General features: G+C 33.3%; 1 protein-coding gene across 1 annotated transcript in view; it reads right to left on the minus strand.

Moving 5' to 3' along the window:
- LOC126883383 (zinc finger protein Xfin-like) overlaps positions 1-17,258 on the minus strand; it is a 105,434-nt gene that overhangs the window by 46,701 nt on the left and 41,475 nt on the right. The window contains exons 3-5 of the mRNA XM_050648908.1: positions 11,932-12,216; positions 1,709-1,826; positions 1,262-1,650 (exon numbers count right to left, since the gene is read on the minus strand). Coding sequence (XP_050504865.1) covers positions 1,262-1,650; positions 1,709-1,826; positions 11,932-12,216 — 792 coding nt within the window. The remainder of the gene's footprint in view (positions 1-1,261; positions 1,651-1,708; positions 1,827-11,931; positions 12,217-17,258) is intronic.

A 17,258-nucleotide genomic window follows, 5' to 3' on the forward strand; every position in this document is an offset into this window, starting at 1 on the left:
AGCATACTTTGCTCCCCTACCATTAGATCTACCGGCAACTCAGAGATATGTGGAAACACATCTAAAATAAATTTTTCGTCAGACAAAAATCTCAACAGATTTTTGTCTCCAAAAAGTCCAAAAAAATTCAGCGATTTTCGGCAAATCCGTTCGACGAAAATTTTTACTAGAAGGTGTACAATACATAATAAAAACAAGCTGAGAATGCGAGCATTATCATAACGAAAACTTTGTTTGTTTACGTAGATATTTAAATTCATAATATGGAAAATTGCAATTACGAAAAGTTGTTTAGTAGAATTAAAAATTATGTTTTAATGTGCAATTATTTCATTTTAATTTAAATGTTGTGAACTATAAAGATACTTTACTCGAAGTTCATATTTTTTATATACCTCGTATAAAATTAATAAAATTTGATATATGATTGTTGCATCAAAAATCTTAGACCATGAAGAGCTTTTTAAGAAGAATAACTTTTTTTTTCAAATTAAAAATACGAGTTATAAATGAAAATGATGGTGATATCCATAATTTGAGAAAAATCTTCAAATATTTTTTTCCATTAGAAGGATGTAATTTCATATATCAGAACATAATTTTTTATTCCAAACAACATTTCATAATAACAATTTTCAAATATTGTGAAATACATAAAGATTTTACTGATGAAGTGTAGTGTAGTGTTTTGAATAATGATTGTCAGCAATAGATGGAAATGGAACAGTCTATTTATCATTAAACAGGAGGCCGTATACTCGACCTTATAACCTTTTTAAAGTTATTAATACATTATTGCTTTCAAAATATACTCAAATTGTATTTTTAAACATTTTCTTTTTTTATATAATAATTAAATTCACTATAAAATGTTATTTATATTTTATTAATAGCTAATTTAAAATTTAGTTTGACATTCACGAAGTGTCAAAATATCGCTTAACAAATTCTGATTAAAACTAGCCTACTTACTATTTAGCAACGATTTCAGATGAGGTTTAGTGTGTCGGCAGAAAATAAAAGGATTGTGACGTCACATTTTAGACTTTGAGGTCGGTTATCTCAAAGATGGTTAGAGATATCGAAATGCCGTTTTCAGATTTGGATTCAGAAGACAAAACTACATAAGAATCCATCGGTAAATCGGCTCTAAGTGTTGCAGGAGCGGCAACGCACGAACAAACAGACTTTGCGAATTTATAAACGAAAAGTTTTCGTTGATAAGGTATAATGTAAATAAAAAAATATTGTTATGTCTTACCTCATAAGGTCTTTCCTTTGTATGTATCCTGATGTGCCTTATAATATCGCTAGGCTTCTTACACAACTTAAAACAATACGTACACTTGTACCATTTCGTATCTCCGATTTTTTTCAACTTCACCGAATACTTTTTTTCGCTGCCAGACTCGGTTAAAGTAACAGAAGTCTCGAAATTCGTGTTTTTTAAGTCTTTTAGGTCTTTCAGGTTGTTCAAAACATCGTTAACCACACCGTCTTCTGTAGACTCTACCGTGAGATGGGCTTTGGTCACATGTCCGTTGAGGGATGCTATTCGCTTGAACATGCACGAGCATTGTGAGCATTTGAATACTTTTTGGCCGTTTTGGGGTGCAGTGTGAGTTTTGTTGATGTGGACTCTTAGATTTCCTGGAAATTACAGCATTAGTTGCTTATTGGCTACGATAAATAAAAACACACAAGTTACCTTTTTGATTGAATCTAGCCGGGCACAAAAAGCAAGCAAATGGCTTACGTCCCGTGTGTTTCAGTAAATGATTTTCTAAAGTTACTTTCTGGCTAAATGTTTGCTGACATAAATTACACTAAAAAAGATAATCAGTAAAATAACTACATTCAGATTTAAGGAAAAATATATTCGTTTTACGTCAGATTAAAGTTAAAATTAAAATTGCATAACTTTGGTCCTCGACCACATAAGGCCTTGCTTAAATTCTTAAAATTTAGGTTTTGTTATCGATTTTAATAATTCGTTGAATTTAAATGCTGCAAAATAATCAAACAGATGAGAGAAGTCATTAACATATGTTGACTTACTTAACACATTCGCGGACACGCCTCAGATGTGACACGTTTTCTTATGGAGTAATCAGTAAATTACTTCATATGCAGTCGTGTCAATGAATGTGTTAAGCAGAAAGCTCAATTTTAGGGGGTAAAAAAATTGTTAACGGCTCAGGCAAAGAAATTCAATAAATAGAGATTATTGTATATGTAAAACAAAAGAAAATAATCGTTTTCGTTTTGATTCAATTCGAGTCTCTTGCCATCCTCTGACACAGTGTTTCTGGATCTCTATCCTTTATCAAAGAGGCTATTGCAAGTAGACTGAATTGAATCAACTCGAGACGAAGAAGAACTGCATCTATTAAAATATCTGCAGATATCTATATACTGCAGATATTTTAATAGATGCAGTTCTTCTTCGTCTCGAAGAACTGCATCTATTAAAATATCTGCAGATATCTATATACTGCAGATATTTTAATAGATGCAGTTCTTCTTCGTCTCGAGTTGATTCAATTCAGTCTACTTGCAATAGCCTCTTTGATAAAGGATAGAGATCCAGAAACACTGTGTCAGAGGATGGCAAGAGACTCGAATTGAATCAAAACGAAAACGATTATTTTCTTTTTCTTTTTCATGCTTTACTCGGTTTAGAGTACAAAATGACCAAGTGTTCTTAAAGTATTCTGAGACGCATTGTTGGAGAAGCTCCTCCTAGCGGCGCCGCTTGATACTATAGTATCTCGGTTAACAGAATCCTGACTCTTGGTCGAAATTTATTTTATTTATTTATTGTATATGTTACAGTTCAAGTTGATTCTCAGTTAGAGTTGACTATTCCTAGTTCGAGTCAACTCCAACTAAAGCGAGCAGTAAGAGTTCATTTTGAAAAACTTAATTCAACTTTTACTAGTTGAAGTAGACTCTTCCTAACCCTTGTTAGTAAAAGTAGATCGCGGGAAAAATAGAATCAACTCTTACTAGTTTGAGTTGACTATTCCTGGATCGATTCAGTAAATGTTGATTATAGGAGTATAATCTCACGTGCTTTTTTGATGAGTGTCCGTCTCTTTGTTTTGACCGATTCAACTACTTATTACGATTTGCTAAAAAAACAACTAAGTTTTCAATCTAATATCACATAAAATAACATCCAAAATTGTTATTCTACATCCTACCAGACTGAAAACAATGGGAACCTTCTCTGGAAACACCTCTTAGGCTCCTACAATTTGCAAGCCATAACGGATGCTGGGACTAAGGAAGATGAGGGAATTTTACAATTTATTATTCATGTCCCAACTGTGCTAGGTCTAGTTTGCATGGAGGAAGAGCTCTGAATTGGGTAGGGGTTTTTCAGTACTTTGTGAAAGACAGACCTGGATGGGGAAGTCCTTAACCCCAATGGCTGATAGGGAACGTTCCTGTAGATATACAGGACAGGTACGAATAAGGCTTCGCCAAATAAGTACCGGCGGATCAACTGAGGACATGACACAGGACAGCAGCTGTGTCATTAGTGGCTCGCGGCTAAGGAATACAATTCCTAACAAGTGCGGTGCCATAAAGTCGCAGGCGACAATCAAATAATGATTTAACCGGCTGCGATACTGCGAACCTAAACCTAAATAAAAACCGAATGTGCGCCGGTATTAGCAATCAACCGTTACCAGGAGGTACGGAAGTGCACTCTATTGTCCTGGGGTTGAGAAATCGGCCCCGAAGGCGGATGAGCTGAAAATTCAGTCAACGGCAGTGGAATCAGGAAAGCAACGGGAAACTACCTGATTATAACTTCCCTAGTAACTCATGATGACAGATGTTAATATTGTAAATATATTTACTAATCATGGGACTCGGAATCCAAGATTCGGCGTGGGAAACAGCAGGGATTCCCCAGTCGTCAGCAAGCGAATTCCCTGTAATTCATCAAATTTGGTAATAGATAAGGAATGTTTAATAGCGACTTGGAATATTACAAGTATGTTTGAATCTGGAAAGATTCACAATACGATCAAGGAAATGCGAAGGTTAAATATAAATATCTTAGGTATAAGCGAGATGAGATGGCCGGGTTCTGGCTATATGACGATAGATAATTATGAAATTTATTACTCTGGTGAAGAAGGTCCGCAACATAGAAATGGTGTGGCATTTATTTTAGAACAAAATGTCGCAAAATCAGTAAAAAATATCGTGCTATACTCAGATAGATTAATAATGTTACAAATAAAAACAAATCGTACAGACTTAAACATCATTCAGGTATATATGCACATACACAACAATATGACGATGAAGTTGTCGAAAGCTTTTATTCAGATCTAGACTATTTATTATCGCTCACAGGAAGCCAAGATATAAACATTGTATTGGGGGATTTCAATGCCAAGGTTGGAAGAGGTAGTGAAGAAGATGTCGTTGGCAAGTTTGGTTTAGGCACGAGAAACGACCGTGGAGATAGAATGATTAGATTTTGTGTAGAAAAACAATTAGTAATATCCAACACTTTTTTTGACTTGCCTAAGCGACGACTTTACACCTGGAAATCTCCTATGGACACTTGTGGAAGAATAGTAAGAAATCAAATTGATTATATCTGTATATCAAAAAGATATAGAAATGCTATATTGTCCTCCAAAACATATCCAGGAGCGGATGTACCCTCCAACCACAACTTACTAGCAGCTAAAGTATTACTTAAATTTAAAAAGATTAAAAATCCCAAAATATCTCCTAAGATCGGCAAAGATAAACTTTCAAATGCGGAAGTGAAAGAAATAGTAACCAATAAATTAGAAGATCAGTTTCAGAAATTGGGAAATAAAAATTCAGAAGAACAATTATGGGAGTCATGCAAAGAAACATTGGAAAAAGTCCAAGAAGACCATCTAATGGAAAATCAGCGTAGGAATAAGCAACAGTGGATGACAGAAGAGATATTGAATTTAATGGATGCAAGAAGAAAATATAAGAATGCTAATCTGACAGAATACAAAAAGCTAAACAGTATGATTCGAAGAAAAATAAGATCAGCTAAATCAGAGTGGCATAAACAACAATGTAAAGAAATTGAGAACTACGAGCGTATCTATGACGCATTCAATATGCACAAAAAACTGAAAGAAGTTGCAGGACTGAATAAAAAATGTAATCCTCCACTAATCGAAGATAAAAACGGAAAAATTATAATCGATATCTAAGGTCAACTAATACGATGGACATGGATATAAAGGAATTATTCGATGATGAAAGAAGCGAACTAGAAACGCTAAATGACATAAGCGGTCCTCCAATAACTAAGGAAGAAGTGCAATACGCTATAAAGAACGCAAAAAACGGCAAGGCGATCGGACCAGATGGGATTTACGTAGAAACACTAAAGCTTTAAGGTGCCGAGGGCATTAAGATACTTACGAAATTGTTCAACTTAATCTACGAAAGCGGAAAAATTCCTAAAGATTGGCTTAAATCCTCATTTGTTGTACTACCAAAAAAACACAGAACCACAAAATGCAGCGACTATCGCACCATCAGCCTAATGAGTCATGTATTGAAAACGTTTCTCAGAATAATTCATCAAAGAACATATAGAAAAATTGAGGAAAGAATCTCAAGTACTCAATTCGGTTTTCGCTGTGGCCTTGGAACGCGTGATGCACTATTCGCAACCCAAGTTTTAATTCAAAGATGCAGAGATGTAAATCATGACGTTTTCATGTGCGCGATTGATTTTGAAAAGGCCTTTGATAAAGTTCGCCATGAAAAAATGCTACATATTCTCAAAACTACCGGTCTGGACGGTAGGGACATTAGAATAATCGCAAATTTGTATTGGGGCCAGGCTGCATGTATTAGGGTTGCGAATCAGTGCTCTGAAGAAGTCAAAATCAAGCGCGGAGTTCGACAAGGCTGTATATTGTCACCAATGTTGTTTAATCTTTACGCTGAAACAATCTTAAATGAAGTGTTGGAAAACGCAAAAGAGGGAATACTCATTAATGGTATGCTTATGAACAATATCAGATACGCAGATGACACCTTGTTGCTGACTGGATCAATTGAACATCTTCAAGCCTTATTGAACCGAATGGTGGCATTCTGCGCGATATATGGACTCAAACTCAACGCAAGAAAAACAAAGTTCATGGTTATTAGTAAACAGGCAGGCGTAAATAATAATAACTATTATAACGTAACAATCGGTAATGACTCAATTGAACGAGTAAGTAATCTTGTATATCTGGGTACTCATATTAATGAAAGCTGGAACCCTAGTACAGAAATAAAAAGTAGAATTGCCAAAGCAAGAACAAGTTTTATGAAATTTAAGAAAATCCTGTGCAGTCATGATCTAAATTTGGAACTTCGCATAAGAATGGTCCGATGTTATATATTCCCAGTACTACTTTACGGGGTTGAAGCATGGACACTGACAGAATCGCTTTTAAAAAACCTAGAAGCATTTGAAATGTGGGTCTACCGCCGTATTCTGAAGATCAGTTGGGTAGAAAGAGTCACAAACGAAAGGGTTTTGCAACGTTTGAATAAAAGTTGCGAAGTAGTGAACACGGTTAAAAGGCGCAAATTGGAATACTTTGGTCATATAATGCGTCACCCAGAAAAATATGACATACTTCACCTTGTCATGCAAGGTAAAATAATGGGAAAAAGAAGTGTGGGCCGCCGTACAACTTCTTGGCTTAAAAACCTACGCCAATGGTTTGGGAAAACTAGCTCTGAACTATTTCGTGCGGCTGTAAATAAGACAATGATTGTTAATATGCTGGGCAACATGAGAGCCAACGATCGACAAGCGGTCTCGGCACCTTAAGAAGAAGAAGATTCATGTCCCATCTGCTCAACGCGGTAAAGTTCCAACGAGGATGGTTCCCTTCGTACTTTCCAATCGTAAAATTCCCTCATCTTCCTTAGTCTCAGCATCCGTTATGGCTCGCAAATTGTAGAAGCCTCGGAGATGTTACCAGAGAAGGTTCTCATTGTTTTCAGTCTGGTAGGATGTAGAATAACATTTTTGGATGTTGCTTTATGTCCTATTAGATTGAAAACTTAGTTTTTTGCTAGCAGTTGCCGCTAGGGCATCCCTGCCATTTCGTTCGTTGCAATCCGTGACTGCACGCCGGGGTTTGTCCTAGTTTGGTCAGACAGAGCAGCATATGTGCCTCCTGATGAGAGACTAATAAGTTTAGAAACCGGTAGAGGTGCTTGCTGCACTCTCTGATTGAACTGGAATAATGATGCGGCTGTAGTTTCGTGTTGCAACGAAATTGAAAATGGTTATTCATTTTTGATATCCAGTAACATTTAATCTCTAGAATCGGTTGTTTGTGTACATCAACTCTTACTAAATGGCATTGGGAAGAGTATACTTTTTCTAGTTGGAGTCTACTTTTACTAGTAAATGTTGAATAATTATCTGCATTTTATATTTACAATCAACTTTTAGTAAAACCAGTCGTTTGAGTTCACTCGAACTAGGAATAGTTGTATAATCAACTTGAACTGTAACATACTATTGTGTTTTCAATTTATCAATCAAAGGCAAAAAAAAATTAAATTAATTTTTTTTTAAAATAACGCAGGCACATAAATTTGATACACCCTGTATATTGATCTGTAAATATTTATTAGAATTTAGTTTGGATGTAAGTGGATTTCTCTTTTGATGAGCTTTTCGATGAACCATTAAAGACTTTTGTGAATAATTAAAGTGAAAAGGACGATGTATTTAGTTTTAAAATGTTAAAAGATTGTTTATTACGGGAAATATAGAATCTACAGGTAGAGGTAATTATCATTTTCTAGAAAAATGGTTTAAAAGAAAGTTTGGAATTTTAATATCGAGTAAATGTTGTAGGGTTCCCCGAAAGTAATTAGGATGGTCGGAATAATTTTGAAAATGACTGTTTGTTTGTCGAATGGAAAAGAGAAATGTTTCTAATTCTTGGCAATTTGGAAGGGGAAAAGTGGTTTGAAAGTTGAGTGAATTTGAAAAAGAAGGCAGTATGTTATTGGCATCGCTGAGGAGCAGTTCGACGTTTTCGTGGATAGGTAGTTAGCAAGTACCAGTGTTTGTTTGATAGTGGAAAATAGTGCTGAAAAGTGGAACGAGAGACAGATCAAATTGAGACGAAATACCTCTTTGATTCTGTATTATTGTGAGAAGGAGAGCAGAGAATTTTTGGAGTTCTGTCTGAATCGAGTACTGGTCAAAAGAGGCCTGGCTTGTTGGAGAATTGGTGCTGGTATGCTGATAGTTTTGAAGCTGGAGAACGGAGAGGGCTTTGATGAGTAGCCTTTAACATAGTCAACGAGGGAGAGCTGTTTTGGGTCACGAGAAGACATCAGAGTGAGTGAAGCAAAAGGTCAGTCAATTTATGTGAAAGATATTTTTATGTTCGGAAACTAAAATTTTGAGTAAAAAGCATATGAATTAAAATTCCAATATTTCAAAAAGTAAATAGGAAGTATAGGTTATCTTGCGAATACATAAATTGTTTTGTTTAGTTTGTTTTACCAAAGTCATCGGGAACAAACCGATAAATTGTTTTTTTTTAACTAAAATAAATTTAAGTGGTAGAAATTTCATTCGGACATCTGTGTCCACAGGTTTTAGATTTGATAGATTTTTAGAGTATTGATTTTGATAAATAAAAGACAATTCTGTATGTTTATTTTATATTTTGCTTTATTTCTTTTTCCTATTTTATCCCGATTAGGATCAACTGAGAGATACTGAAACCACGAGAGAAGATAAGTATAACGTAAGATAATTTACACATTTTTTAATATTATAAAAAGGCACCCTGAGATTTTTTTATTCATTTTTTATGTATGATTTGCGACAATTAAATAATTAATCAAATAAATAATAATTAATACAAAATTAATAAGAAGCAGATCATAACAATACATATACATATACATAGAACTACCTTCACCTCAATTTTTATGCGATTATATATAAAATGCATTTTTTGAAAAACTGGCTTTTTTAACACATTGCGTGCGCATGTCTGATCCTAAACTAACAAAACACATATTAAAAATTTGTATAATCAATGGTATACATGCGCCGTCCGCACATTGGTGAAGGCATCATGTGGCTCATATGTATGCCATCGACACGAACATATTAAATAGCTATATCTTCGAATATACTACATGGACTTTAGGTTTAAGCTAATTTACAGATTCTCACTTGAAAGGTATTTAACCCGGGAGTAGTCGCGCTCACTTCTGTAACGTCGATAGTCGCGTGTGAGATTCTATCTCAAAATACGAATTTAAAACAAATTTTTATTTTGTACTTACTATTTTTATCTACTTTTTATATTGAAAATATATATTTTTAACAATTTTATTAAAAAAACCTGTGTTAACGGCCACCTGCCAACATCGGCCACCTGTCCTAACGGCCAGTTTAAAAATTTCCCAAACCAATTATATGTAGACTACAAAAACTGGCAATACCGTCCACCTTTCTATATCGGCCAATAGTTCTTTCATTTTTAGTGGCCGTTACAGACAGGTTTTACTGTATTACAAAAAAGGATGAAATGTGAGATTCTATCTAACGGCGCGACTTCTCGCGGGTTAAAGCTAATTGGCTCTCCCCAAAGCCATAAATTCCACAAAAAGAAGAAGAAGAAAAAAATCCTCTAGGCATTACTATACCCTTCCTCGAGGCACTTACGAAATTTTTTCAAAATTGCAAAATTTTTCATCAAGTTATCGCGAAAAAGGATAAAAATTGAGATTCTATCTCACCGCGCGACTACTCGCGGGTTAAAAACCCTTTCATTTGTTGGTTTCTATATTTTTTCCTCGTTTAGTTAAATTGGGACAATTAGTTGAAAAAAAAATAATGTGTGTGTACTTTGTACGCATGTAAGAAGTTATACTTCTATTATATGATTTCAACGAAATAAATATACTTTCAACAGGTTATTTGTATTTTATTTCAAGATTAAATTAATTTTTACTTACTACTTTCCAAAAATTTTTATTAAAACAATACCAAAAATAGAAAAAATAGAAAACACACGGATTCGAACCGGGACCTCTCGATCTCCGGTCATACGCTCGATCACTGAGCTATATTCCCTTTGCTTTGACAGGTTATAAGATTTCTCATAAATACTGACAAATTTAATAGACCAAGTGAAGTATACAAAAATTGGGAGAGACAGGAACAAGGTGGCTAGCAGGTCTATTTAATAGAATTACGGAAGTCGGACAAATGACAGACGAATGGAGAAGCAGTATACTGGTACCTGTTTACAAAAACAAGGGAGATATACAACAATGTACAATCTACAGGGCTATAAAACTGCTTAGCCACACCATGAAAATATGGGAAAGAGTAATTGACAGACGGATACGTGAAGAGACCGAAATATCCGAGAATCAATTTGGCTTTATGCAGGGTAGATCAACAACAGATGCAATTTTCATTATAAGACAGTTAATGGAAAAATACAGGAGTAAAGAAACAAACGCTCATATGGTATTCATTGATCTTGAGAAAGCATATGATAGAGTTCCTCGAGAGATTCTGTGGTGGGCACTCAATAAGAAAGGAGTCCCTGGTGAATATGTAAAGATTGTGAGGGATATGTATGAGGGAGTAACGACTAGTGTTAGGACAGGTGTGGGAGAGACTGATAAATTTCATGTGAAAGTAGGATTGCACCAAGGCTCTGTGCTTAGCCCGTATTTATTCTCATTAGTTTTGGACCAGGTAACAGCGACACTACAGGGTAACATTCCATGGTGCTTAATGTATGCTGATGATGTCGTGTTAGTAGGAAATAGTGAAAGAGACTTAGAACAAAAATTGGAACAGTGGAGACAAGCTCTGGAGGAAAAAGGTCTAAAACTTAGTAGGACAAAAACAGAGTATTTGGAATGTTCATTTAAAGATGGAGCTACTACAAATAAAATGATATCTTTGGATGGTGAAATGATTGTGAAAAGCAATAATTTTAAGTACCTAGGATCGGTATTACAGAGTAATGGAGAAATAGATGGAGATGCATGCAGTAGAATTAGGGCTGGATGGATGAAGTGGAAAGAAGCGAGTGGTGTGTTGTGTGACAGAAAAATTCCAATGAAGCTGAAGGGAAAATTCTATAAAACAGCCATAAGACCGGCTATGATGTACGGAACTGAATATTGGGCAGTGAAAGAGAAAGAGGAACAACGAATGCATGTGGCGGAAATGAGAATGCTTAGATGGATGAGTGGAGTGACAAAGAAGGATAAAATTAGAAATGAGTATATTAGGGGAAGTCTAGGTGTGGCACCAATTGATGCCAAAATGAGAGAGCATAGGTTAAGATGGTTTGGTCATGTTCAACGTCGAGACGTTAATCACCCAATATGAAGAATAGCTGAAGTGCAGATTCCTGGAAGGAGTAGGAGAGGAAGACCAAAGAAGACCTGGGGGAGGCGATAAGGCAGGATATGTTGGTAAAGGGGATTAACATTGATATGACCCAAGATAGAATTGTGTGGAGAAATGCAATTAGGGAAACCGACCCCGCATAGGGATAAGGCAAAGAGAATGATGATGATGATGAAGTATACAAAAATACTTTAAATATACTTACTATTATTACAAAATATCTTATTCCCGAGGAAGACAAATCCACACACATAAAAATTATAATAAATATATTTACTAAAAACACTAATATATTCTTTTCACGCACACCTTATATAAAGATGTAGCAACTAACAACATACTGTCGGGTGTGCGCATGTGCCAGGGAATGTAAAAATTCACCCTCGTGCCTAAAGAAGTATAACTTCAAAAAGTATGAAAATTCAATAGTAACAAAACATTCAAAATATAAATGATGTAAACTGAATACTTACTTCAAACGGCTTTTCTCCACTATGTATCCTCTCATGTCTTTCTAAGAGTGATTTCTTGATAAAACCTTTATTACAAATATCACAGGTGTACTTTACATTCCTAGCAGGACCTTTTTGTTTGGTTCTTTTTCGTTTGAAGTACTTCCATGCTTTTGTATGGTTGGCTTTATGCAGTTTCAGCTCTTCTTTTGTTTCGAATTGAAGAATGCACTGAGGACATGATAAAGGGGGTTCCTGTTCTGGTTTTTTGGAATTGTGGGAGATGACGTGTTGGGAATATTCGTTCTAAAAGTAATCATTATAATAACAGGACAGTCAATGAGGGTATTTGGCTCTGAATTCCATCCTATTACATCGATTTACTTGATATTTTCACAGTAACTAGGGAATAGCTCAAGAAACAAAGTCTACCCTATGCCCATGTGCGCTTTTATCTTGGTGGTGGTTCCCACCCCTTCTCGGGGGTAAAAAATGTTTTGGTTAAAATAGCCACGGAAGAGGCTAGAGAACCTAATTTTAAGCAAAAAGTGTTCTATAATTATTTTTTGTAAACTCAATACTTTTTGAGTTATTCGTGGTTGAAAATTGGCCATTTTCATTAAAAAAATGACACCTTTTCGGACGGATTTTTGCGAATAACTTAGAAACTATGCATCTAGCAAAAAAACTACATATATAAAATATTTCTGTAAGTTATAAAAAAACAAAGAGATTCGTTCCTTCATAAATCTTCTAGTTAAAATACAAAGAGGGATATGGTAGGTAAGAAGAGTTTGTTTTTTTGCTGCATGCTCAAATCCGTGCATTAAACTTGAAATAACAGAGAAACGGTCAATTTTAGGTGTATAATGATACTAATAACTTTTGTATTGCTTGAAAAGTCCTTAAAATGAGCAATACTAAATGTCGATAACATTCAAACTAAGCGAGATATTCTGCAAAAAAGTTGATGATTAATGTATTTTAAGAAGAAAAGAGAAGTATATTTAACTCCTCATCCATCAGAATTTAAATACATCGTTTTCCTTCTACAATACTTTTTATTATAGCAGTATTTTTATGTTCAAAAAGTTGGACTGGTTTTAAATGAATGGTTTTTGAAAAACATAAGATGAAATTTCCTTTTTCTCCATGTAATTCGAAAATGATAAGATATACGAAAAAAGATACCACACAAAAAGGTAGGGTTTTTTCAGATAAAAATTTCCTTTTTATCTTTCATTACTGTATCTCTTATCATTTTCAAGTTAAAAGGAGAAAAAGGAAGATTTTTACGAAAATTTAAAAATGCGCTCTATAATTTGATCTTTTTAAAACCTTTTTATATACTTGGCTTGGTTGTTGTCACGGACTCCGCAAATTTTGTAATCCATTTTAAAAATAGTTCTAGGCTACGTAGGTAACTGAAATTTTCAGAATGGGTTTCAACTAGCTAACAATGTAATATTTAACTGCTATTATACAGGGTGATTGATGAGTGGAGCAAAGCTCCGTAGATCCGTTATTATAGTAACGGATAGCGATAAAAGTTGATAACAAAAATTGTAGCTAACTTTGAACTTAACATTAGAAAATTAGTTAGAATGATACAGGGTGTTCGATAACATAGTGGCAGATCAAAGTTATGTTCTTTTTAAATGGAACAGCCTGTATTTTATTCTATATTCGAAATCATCTTAACTTCTCCATTACATAAATATAAAGGTTTAGTATGTTATACAAGGTATTTACAAAGTTATAACCAATTTTATATGAAAATCGTAACAAGTTCAACTTCCCAATCGTTTATTGATGCCAGATTTTCTTGTTTATTGTCATAATTTACATAAATGATCGATATTGCTAATTTTATTTATATTAAATACAGGGTGAGTAAAAACGCAAGTACATTATTTTTTCAGTAATTTTAAATGAAACACCCTGTATTTTATCACCTACCTACTACACCCTGTGTCACTATCGAAAAGTACTATTACCGTACTTTAATTTTTATATAACATTCCCTATGTCTAAATTTATTAGTTGTCGAGATATTTTCATTTTTCAGAGCAAATTATTAATTACGTGTATAAATCTATCCAAATTTTAGGTAAGCCATGACTAAATCGTCTAAAACTGACAATTTACGATTACTGATTATCAATCTGTAATCATTTTTGGCTACAATTTTTGTTATTAACTTTTATTGCTATTTATTATATTATATTATCTATTACTATAACAAATCTACGGAGATTTACCCCACTAATCAATCACCCTGTATGGATAAATCGATTTGTTTTTTATTTCAAACTATTTTAAAAAAGTGACTAATGCAATGATATTTTAAAGTACGGTAATAAATCGATATCTACAAATTGATGGTGGGTCAGTGGCATTAGACTGCAGATCGAGAGTTCCTTAGTTCGAACACGGATGTTGCGTATCTTTTTTTAATTTTTTTAATAAATAATTAAAAGTTGATATACTTAAAATTCATATTTTATAAGTTAATTATTATATATAAATATTATATAATATACCATTTTAAACAACCTTCTTATTATAAAAAGTACTTTTTTATACTAGTGTAATTTTTGGAATTATAACTTTAACAGTTAATCCACCTACTAAAAATTCACATTTTATTCTTTCAAAACATGTTGTGTCCTGTATATAACAAAACCGTGTTATTATAAAAAGTACTTTTTTATTATAATGTAATTTTTGGAAGTTTAAGCATTTTATAACGTCAAATTATTTTATATTCTCCCCTATAAATAATAAAAAGGTTTTATTATAAAAAACTTCTTTTTATAAAAGTGTAATTTTTTTGTTCAAAAACCATTCATTTTAAACCCGTCCACCTTTTTGAACATAGAAATAACACTATAATAAAAGGTATTGTAGAAAAAAAACGATGCATTTACATTTTGGTGGATGGGGGTTAAAATTACTTCTCATTTTTTTCTTAAAATACATTAGTTAAGTATCAATTTTGTTTGCACCATATCTCGCTTAGTTTTTTTAATGTACTGGACCTTTAACCCTTCCCACCCCTTAGAAAGGGTGGGAACCACCCCTCAAGATAAAAGCACACATCGGCTTAGGGTAGACTTTGAATTAGGAGATAAGTAGAGGCTAGGCCCAAAATTTCATTAAAATCCATGCAGTAGGATATAATTTGGAGGTAATATCCTATTCTTGCTCCCATTGACTGGCGTATAACCTAAGATAGTGTTATATATATATATATATATATATATATATATATATATATATATATATATATATATATATATATATATTAGAGCGGAGTAATTTATATGACAAAAAAAAAGTCATCGGGTCACAATCAGTTTCTGATTCTACAATGAATTCTGTGAAAAAAAAACATTACACCATAGGTATCTGATGAATTTCGAGGCGCCACATTTTTCATTTTAGTTTTGAGGTACATCAGAACTCGTCATTTTACGACTTCTGATGTACATTGAGGTTGATTGTGGACAAAATTTCAACTTTTTTTATTACGGAAACGTTTATTTTAGTAGCTTTTGAGACGAGGAATCCATTTTGATATCTATTTTTACCAAAATTACTCACCAGGGGGCGCTACAATGCAATTTTTTGAACGTCAGGAGTTGTCATTTTATGACTACTGATGTTCATTGCGGTTAATTGTGGACAAGTTTTAAACTTTGTTTACGGAAAAGTGAATTTTTGTATTTCTTGAGACGAGAAATTTAAATTTAATATGTTTTTCTACCAAAAACACTCACTAGGGGGCGCTACAATACAATTATATGAATATTAGAAATTGTCATTTTATGACTTCTGATCTACATTGCAGTTGATGGTGGACATATTTTAAACTTTTTTTTACGGAAAAGTGTATTTTAGTAGCTTTTAAGACGAGGAATCCATTTTTGATATCTATTTGTACCAAAGACACCCACCAGGGGGCGCTACATTGCAATTTTATGATTATCAGAAGTTGTCATTTTATGACTTCTGATGTACATAGCGTTTGATTGTAGACTTTTAAACATTTTTTACGCAAAAGTGTATTTTAGTAGTTTTTGAGACGAGCAATCCATTTTTGATATGTATTTCTACCAAAAACACTCACCAGGGGGCGCTACAATGCAATTTTATGAACATCAGAAGTTGTCATTTTATGACTATTGATGTAGATTGCGGGTGATTGTGTACAAATTTTAAACATTTTTTACGAAAAATTGCATTTTAGTAGTTTTTGAGACGAGTAATCCATTTTTGATATGTATTTCTACCAAAAACACTCACCACGGGGCGCTACAATGCAATTTTATGAACATCAGAAGTTGTCATTTTCTGACTACTGATGTAGATTGCGGGTGATTGTGTACAAATTTTAAACATTTTTTTGCGAAAAAGTGTATTTTAGTAGATTTTGAGACGAGGAATTCATTTTTTTATCTATTTGTACCAAACATACTCACCAGGGGGAGCTACAGTGCAATTTGCGTCATTTTGTGAGTAAAAAAATGTTAATATTATTATTTTTTCTTTTATTTTTATTTAGTAGATATTAATTCTGTGTTATTAAAAATATTTAACATTAACTTGATAATTATAAAATTTTAAAAAATTAATAATTCTACTTTTTAAAGATTACTTTTATATTAGGTATAGTCCAGGAACCGAAGCTTTTCACCTCGCAATTTTTACAGAATGGATCGATTTGCTTGAAAATTTGAGAATAATTAGTGGTTAGTCCAAGGATCAAAATCTATATGATGCCGAAAGGCGCTTTTACCATGGGGGTGGTTGCCACCCCATTTCGTGGGTGGAAATTTTTTATTATATTTTGATCACAAAAGTTAGTAAAAACATTCATTCTAAGCAAAAAACGTTCTATACATTTTTTTGATAAAATTAATAGTTTTCGATTTATTCGCTATCGAAAGTGTTAGTTTTATATCGAAAAAATCAATGTTTTTATTTGTTTTTCTGCTAATAACTCCAAAAGTTTTCGTTTTATCAAAACAACTTTACTTAATAAAAATGTACCTTTTGAAAAAATAAATAAAACCGTTTTTCTTAATTTTCTTTAAGACCAATAGTACCTAATAGAGCTATAGTTTATTATGTTAGCTCTTCTTCGTCAAATGTAAATATTGTAGTTTCAAAGTCAAAAGACGGGAAAACTATGCATTTTTTGAAACAACTTGTTTAAACTAATTTAAAGTATTTAAAAATCTCTATCTCTAGACATAAAACAAAGGTCTCTAGCTTAAAAATTAAGTGACTTATAATAAAAAGAATGTCAGTCCCTATTTTTTTCAGCGAAAAAGTGATAGGAA

The sequence above is a fragment of the Diabrotica virgifera genome, chromosome 4 (genome assembly GCF_917563875.1).
Source record: "Diabrotica virgifera virgifera chromosome 4, PGI_DIABVI_V3a".
NCBI classification, from domain to species: Eukaryota; Metazoa; Arthropoda; class Insecta; order Coleoptera; family Chrysomelidae; genus Diabrotica; species Diabrotica virgifera.